Source organism: Sphaeroforma arctica, assembly GCF_001186125.1.
Source record: "Sphaeroforma arctica JP610 unplaced genomic scaffold supercont1.423, whole genome shotgun sequence".
NCBI classification, from domain to species: Eukaryota; class Ichthyosporea; order Ichthyophonida; genus Sphaeroforma; species Sphaeroforma arctica.
The window spans coordinates 30938-38773 of NW_014040135.1; the positions used below are offsets into that span (position 1 = coordinate 30938).

General features: G+C 41.9%; 1 protein-coding gene across 1 annotated transcript in view; it reads left to right on the forward strand.

The window, feature by feature from the left end:
- The window catches only part of SARC_06109 (hypothetical protein), a gene marked incomplete at both ends in the record, with an annotated part of 10106 nt that extends 4572 nt beyond the window's left edge, over positions 1-5534 (forward strand). The window contains 9 exons of the mRNA XM_014300000.1: positions 246-463; positions 888-978; positions 1150-1265; positions 1594-1750; positions 3997-4067; positions 4273-4373; positions 4670-4739; positions 5090-5137; positions 5439-5534. Of these exons, the coding sequence (XP_014155475.1) occupies positions 246-463; positions 888-978; positions 1150-1265; positions 1594-1750; positions 3997-4067; positions 4273-4373; positions 4670-4739; positions 5090-5137; positions 5439-5534 (968 nt within the window). The remainder of the gene's footprint in view (positions 1-245; positions 464-887; positions 979-1149; positions 1266-1593; positions 1751-3996; positions 4068-4272; positions 4374-4669; positions 4740-5089; positions 5138-5438) is intronic.
- Between the last annotated feature and the right edge of the window lie 2302 nt (positions 5535-7836).

Here is a 7836-nt window from a genome sequence, read left to right on the forward strand (position 1 = left end):
GTATTTATATGTATGTATTTATATATATATGAATATGTATATATATGTATGCATATTATATTTAGATCTGGACGTATCTTTCTATTGATGTATTGATATATATATATATATATATATAAATGTATATATATATATATATATGTATGTATATACCTATACATAACAGCTAAGCACCACATGTACAGAGTTACCTTCCAACACTCACACCTACCCACCACCTCACCCCTCCCCCCGCGCCGCACCAGTGTTTTCCAGCACCACAACGAGTGAGAAGCGTAAGATGCTGGAGCTAGACGCTGTGCTGAAGGAGTTTATGGAAGCTGTGTACACGTTTGTGCACAACGCAGCTGTGTTGGACGCTGGGCCCTTGCACGAGACCATCACGTGGCTGCTGAGCAGTTATGTTCACAGTGCCGAGCAGGTAGACCTGGATGAGATGATGGAGAGCCTGCCCAGCGACAAGGTCAGTGGGTGGGAAGAACCTTACAACCCTACAGCCCAACAACCCTACAGCCCTACAACCCTACAGCCCAACAACCCTACAACCCTACAGCCCAACAGCCCAACAACCTTACAACCCTACAGCCCAACATCCCTAGATCACTGCATCCCTACATCCCTGCATCCCTACATCCCTACATCCCTACCACCCTACGTTGCCTTGGTGGTTACTACGTTTTTATTAACTATGTTACTTCCTTTTCTATTAACTATGTTGCTACGTTTTATATCAACTGTGTGACTACTACTACGTGTTTTATTAACTGTGTTACTACTAATACGTTTTCTATTAACTGTGTTACTACTACTACGTTTTTTATTAATTGTGTTACTACTACTACGTTTTCTATTAACTGACCCGCTGCGTTGTGTATTTGCCCACACAGGAGAGGGCACATGTGTGGCAAGAGATTCGGTCACTCGACCAATACCACAAGCAGAAGAACAAGCCACAGAGTCAGCAACAGCAACAGACCGGTGAGTTGTTAACGGCAACAGAGTAATGAGCTGGGTTATAGTAGCAGAGTGATGACTTCAGTAGTAAGTTATAGTAGTAGAGTGATGATTTCAGTAAGCAACAGAGTGGTGAGTTGGATTATAGTAGCTAACTAACAATACAAACACACCAACAACAACCCACACCAACAGAGGGTGTGCACACCAAACCACTCAAGCCAGCACTGGTGGTCACCAGTCAGTTGGTGCCAGAGATGCAGAAGACTCTGGCTAAACGACTAGCAGGACAATCCACAGCAGAAGACCAGGTGGGTCATCCCATTATGTGGGTGCGCTTATGTGCCATGTTTCAGATATATATATATATATATATATATTTATATATTTATATATATATATATATATAGTATATATATATTTATATAGTATATATATAAATATAATATATTTATATATATATATATCTACATATGTTTACAAAATATGTTATACATGTATGTATGTATATTTTTATGTATATATATATATTTATATAAATGTATGTATGTATATCTATATATATATATATATATATATATATATAGCTCTTCCTCCATCCCACTGATCTCTTGACCACCCCATTCCGCCCGTGCACAGGATGACCTGCTTGCAGCTGCTGTGCAGCGTTCATCTGTTGCTGATCTACAGCTGGGCGCGAGTGCGGCTGAGACGGGTGATACACACGAAGGCAAAGTGGTGTCACACATCGCTGTGTGTTATGACCAACAGGGCGTGTATGCGTTAGAGAAGCACGGTAGGTATAACATACAACTGACATGGTAGGTATATCATACACATGACATGGTAGGTACAACATACACATGACATGGTAGGTATAACATACACATGACATGGTAGGTAAAACATGTAGGTAAAACATACACATGACATGGTAGGTATAACATACACATGGCATGGTAGGTATAACATACACATGACATGGTAGGTATAACATACACATGGCATGGTAGGTATAACATACACATGACATGGTAGGTATAACATACACATGACATGGTAGGTATAACATACACATGGCATGGTAGGTATAACATACACATTGCATGGTAGGTATAACATACACATGGCATGGTAGGTATAACATACACATTGCATGGTAGGTATAACATACACATGGCATGGTAGGTATAACATACACATGGCATGGTAGGTGTGCTGTTGTAAACATATGGCATCGTGCAAGTTCTGTATACAAATGGATGCTTGTGTGGGCGTGTTCATTCGCGTGTATGTGTTTGTGCTTGATGAAAATTGTTATCAATAGTGTATGTGTGTGAGTGTGTTTGGGATTGTTGAACATTCGTTGGCAATGGTGTGTGTGTGTGTGTGCATGTTTGGGATTGATGAACATTCGTTGTCAATGGTGTGTGTGTGCATGTGTTTGTTATTGATGAACAATCGTTGTCAATGGTGTGTGTGTGCATGTATTTGTTATTGATGAACATTCGTTGTCAATGGTGTGTGTGTGCATGTGTTTGTTATTGATGAACATTCGTTGTCAATGGTGTGTGTGTGTTTGGGATTGATGAACATTCGTTGTGAATGGTGTGTGTGTGTTCATGTGTTTGGGATTGATGAACCTTCGTTGTCAATGGTGTGTGTGTGCGTATGTGTTTGTACGAGTGTGCTGATTCCATATGGGCTGTAGTTGTGGGAAACCATATGCCCAAAAAACTCTAAATCCTAAATCATTAAAACCCTGAACCTCTAAAACTCTAAAACCCTAAGTGTGTGTGTGTGTGCGTGTGTGTGCGTGCGTGTGTCTGTGACTGTGTCTGTGTCTGTGTCTGTGTCTGTGTCTGTGTCTGTGTGTCTCTCTGTGTGTGTGGCACTTATTCTGGCTTGCTCTGTGCGTTATTGTGTTTCGTTTGCCAAACGTTTTTCAGATTCAGAGTCGAGTACACTTAAGCGGTTCGCAGTGATATGAAAGGGCGAGAGTGATCACCCAGACACCGATGGGGTTTATGTGGGTGGGCTAGTGGTTCGGTTGGGAGTACTATAGCGCTTTTGTCTGGACTCGAAACGAATGCTACGCGTGGCTATCACTTGGATGTAGAATGAACAGTGGTACACATACAGACATACGTCTGTTATATACATACAGACATACGTATGTTATATACATACACACATACGTATGTTATATATATAGACACATACGTATGTTATATATATACACACATACGTATGTTATATACATACACACATACGTATGTTATATACACACATACATACGTATGTTATATACATATACGCATTCGTATATTATATACATACACACATACGTATGCTATATACATACACACACACTTATGTTATATACACACATACATACGTATGTTATATACATACACACATACGTATGTTATATACATACACATATACGTATGTTCTATACATACACACATACGCATGTTATATACATATACACATACGTATGTTATATACACATACGCATGTTAAATACATATACACATACGTATGTTATATACATCCACAAATACGTATGTTATATACATCCACACATACGCATGTTATATACATCCACACATACGTATGTTATATACATCCACACATACGTATGTTATATACATCCACACATACGTATGTTATATAAATCCACACATACGTATGTTATATACATCCACACATGTATGTTATATACATAGGCATACCGATGCTATATACATACACACATACGTTTGTTATATACATCCACACATACGTATGTTATATACATCCACACATACGTATGTTATATACACCCACACATACGTATGTTATATACATCCACACATACGTATGTTATATACACCCACACATACGTATGTTATATACATCCACACATATGTATGTTATGTACATAGGCATACGTATGTTATACACCATCAGCAGTGGTCCCCATGTGGCTGTCTGTGTACTGAGTACTAACCACTTCATTCGTTCGCGCGTCTCGCCTGACGCACATCTTGTGAACAGGTTTTGCCGTGTGCAACGAAACGGCTGAGAAAAAGGACAAGGCCACCTACGTCATGTGTAAGCAAGCAACGGTGAGTATGTGGTGTGTGTTAGCGTGCGCCTGCTTAAATGGTCAGAATGTGATTACTCTCCTCCTTTACCACCAATCAGAATTGATCTCATCTTTCTCCACCAACCAGAATAGCTGCTCTCATCTTTCTCCACCAATCAAATCGACCTCTTACTTCTCCACCAATCAAATGACTGCGTACCATTCGCCCGTGCCGTTCCCTGCAGCCGCTGCACAACAGCATCCTGCCCATCACAGACATGACCGTCTCCAATTCACGCGCAGACGAAACTCGACTCAAACTCGGCGGATGGGTGCGCGTGGGAAAGTAAGTCAGTGGGGGCTGGTGGCTGTCGGTCGGGCAGTTTCAAAAACCCTAGAACCCTACAAATCGGTTGTCTGTGGAGTATGGGAGGGTGGTGTGGGTTGTAGTTGTGTGAATGAGTGTATGACATGTGATGCTGTTATGACTTGTATTGACAGGTAGGTATCCTTGCTTGTTTGTATACATATAAGGACATGCGTCTCTCCTGAGCACAGCCATGCAACAGTTTGGATTTCAGAGCCTACAGCCTTTCTGACGCGAGTTAACACCCACTTATGAAATGTTTCTCTTTTGCGAAGGGATTTGAGTAAAGGGTCTCTATTCGGTACGAGGATCAACATCTGGTACAAAAGAGGGACCACACAAGAGGTAGGTAATCTTACAAGTGGTAGGATACTTTTTTTTTCCAGTCCTTTTTCAGTCTTATACATTACTTTTCCAACCATGTACATTACTTTTTAAGCCATGTATATTACTTTTTCAGCAATGTACATTGCTTTTTCAGTCGAATACATTACTTTTCCAGCCATGCACATTACGTTTTCCGTCATCTTGTACCTGTCATTTGAAACACATCAGGAGTAGCTTTGTCCCCAGATACGCATGAACGGCACCTTTCGATTGGCTCTATCACTCCTTTCGCATTTGGTTGAACCCTAACTCTGCCTTCCTTTTACTTACGTACCTACGTTTCTGCTTTGTTCTATTTTGGTGCGTAGTATTCCAAGGCTATCAGCGACATACAGGTGGTGCAGGAGGGCCAATCGGTATGTGTGTGCCATTAATAGTATGCTACTAGTTGTTTGAAGTCTTGTTTGTTATTTGTAGCTGTGTGATGCTCTTAGTTGTTTTGTTGGTGATATAGAATGGTGTGAATGCTCTTAGATGTTTTTTTTGTGATATGTAGCAGTATGATGCTTTTAAGTGTTTTGTTGGTGATATAGAATGGTGTGAAGTTTTGTTAGTGATATATATATATATATATATATATATATATCGTTTCATATCATGTATCATGACATCATCTTTCTCTCTGACATATATTGTACGTTCTTCCTTGCCACATAGCCACCGGACAGTTCGTATGAATTGGTTGATCTCAACCTCAACAAGAACAGCATTCGGGGCAAAGCGCAGCATGTGTGGTTCACTCGCAAACTATGACAGTCTCACACCCCACTATACTACACCACGCCACACCACACCACACCATGACTGTCTAAATAACCGACATGCCTACGCAGCAGTACAGTCAGTCCATCGAACAAATATGGTCAGGGATTGCCGGCTGGTAAGGTTGTAGACGGGATGTATGCATCACTCTCTCTAGGATGTGATAGTGTGTTTGTTCATAGGATTAAGCTGATCCCAAGATGTGCATAGTGCACGCGGAGACGGTTTGTTCTGGTCGAAGATATATACCCCACACGGGATGACAGGCCGAATTGACAGACGAATGGACCACCATGCTGAAATAGAGCCATCTCGATACCATTAGAACGAGTGGCACTAATCCGGTTAAGAGTACTTGAATAAAGGTACTGTATTAAGTACTTGAAAAAAGGTACTGTATTAGAGTACTTGAATAAAGATACTATATTAGAATACTTGAATAAAGGTACTGTATTAAGTGCTTGAATAAAGGTACTGTAATAGAGTACTTGAATAAAGGTACTGTATTAGAATACTTGAATAAAGGTACTGTTTTAAGTACTTGAATAAAAGTACTGTATTGTGCTATATTGATAAGCCTGAGTAATAGACTACATGCATTGACGACTATACAGCTACAATTGCCAGGGATCCTAGTTTTCAGGGATTTAGGGTTTAGGGTTGGTTCTGATTGTGAGTGCACACTAACTGCGACTGGCCCGCTGTTTGGGAGTCATGTGGTGGTGGCGGCGAGTGTGTCACCATTTGCTGGCGTCCTTGTTGAGTAACGAAATTATCTATTCGCTTGAGCGTGATATCTAATAAGAAAAACTTTGGGTACCAATTGATAGTGAACAAAACAGTCCAAAAACTGTAGTACTTTTCGAGGGCGAGTATGGACTAAAAAGGAATACGCATTCTCTGATAGGGATAATAAGTCACTGTATGTAACCATGGTCTGGTCGTGACTTAGCTGCCACCTGTTCCCTATTTCATGAATATCATAACACACCCTACAACAGTCACGTGTATGTAGCCATGGTCTGGTCGTGACTTAGCTGCCACCTGTTCCCTATTTCATGAATATCATAACACACCCTACAACAGTCACGTGTATGTAGCCATGGTCTGGTCGTGACTTAGCTGCCACCTGTTCCCTATTCATGAATATCATAACACACCCTACAACAGTCATGTGTATGTAACCATGGTCTGGTCGTGGCTTAGCTGCCACCTGTTCCCTATTTCATGAATATCATAGAACACCCTACAACAGTCACGTGTATGTAGCCATGGCCTGGTCGTGACTTAGCTGCCACCTATTCCCCCCCTGCGCGTCCGTTGGTGATAGGGCCACCAAGTGTGTCTGCCACTTTCGCCTGCCACAGCACAATGTGTATTCCCACACTACGGACAGTGGTTGCTGCTACAGACTCGTAGTTGTGTGGAAGCTGTACTACAAGCACAACACTCTCCCGTATCTATAACTGTGCCACAGGCTCTGCCTTGGCACTTGCTGTGGCTTGGGAGGTGTGGTTCCGCTGGAGTGTTTGGCACTACTATTAGCATATTCGGCAACGACTTAGGGTTTAGCGTTTAGGGTTCAGGGTTTTAGGGTTTTAGGGTTAATGTTTGGTTCTCCATATGGTCCTAAAATTCGGGAGCAGATACACCTCCTTCATAGTCAAGGGCTGGTTGGTATCGCAGACATAACATAAGCGCAGCAGTTGTCAGTTCTCGTACGCACGTACGTAGGCAGTAACAATACCTCCCATCGCATTGGCTTGCCTAGCTTATCTTAAACGCAAACTACTACTGACATCCTAACTTATCTTAAAGGCTAACAACTACTTACAATATACTAGCCATGCGCTTGTACTAATGGTCCCGTTTAGGCCCAATGATCGCACGCTCGGGTGCATGCGAGCACTTGCCCAGGATGCCCTCAGTGTCAGTTGACATGAAGGTGACAGCCCCATACACCGCACCCTCTGCACCTGCGTTGTTGGCCTCCTCAGTGTACTACGGAGGCGCACAGACACGCCCTTGTCACTGACACATTGCATATGCTCATGTGCCTTCAGAAGGCAACCTTGAAGCGCCCTACCTCAGTCATATTGGACCGTATTAAATACCCTGGAAACATGTGTCGCACTAAGACTACCTACTCACACTACCTAAGCAAGCACTACCTACTCACACTACCTATGCAAGCACTACCTACTCACACTACCTATACAAGCACTACCTACTCACACTACCCAGTGCATGCACTACCTACTCACACTACCTAATACAGCCACTACCTACTCAC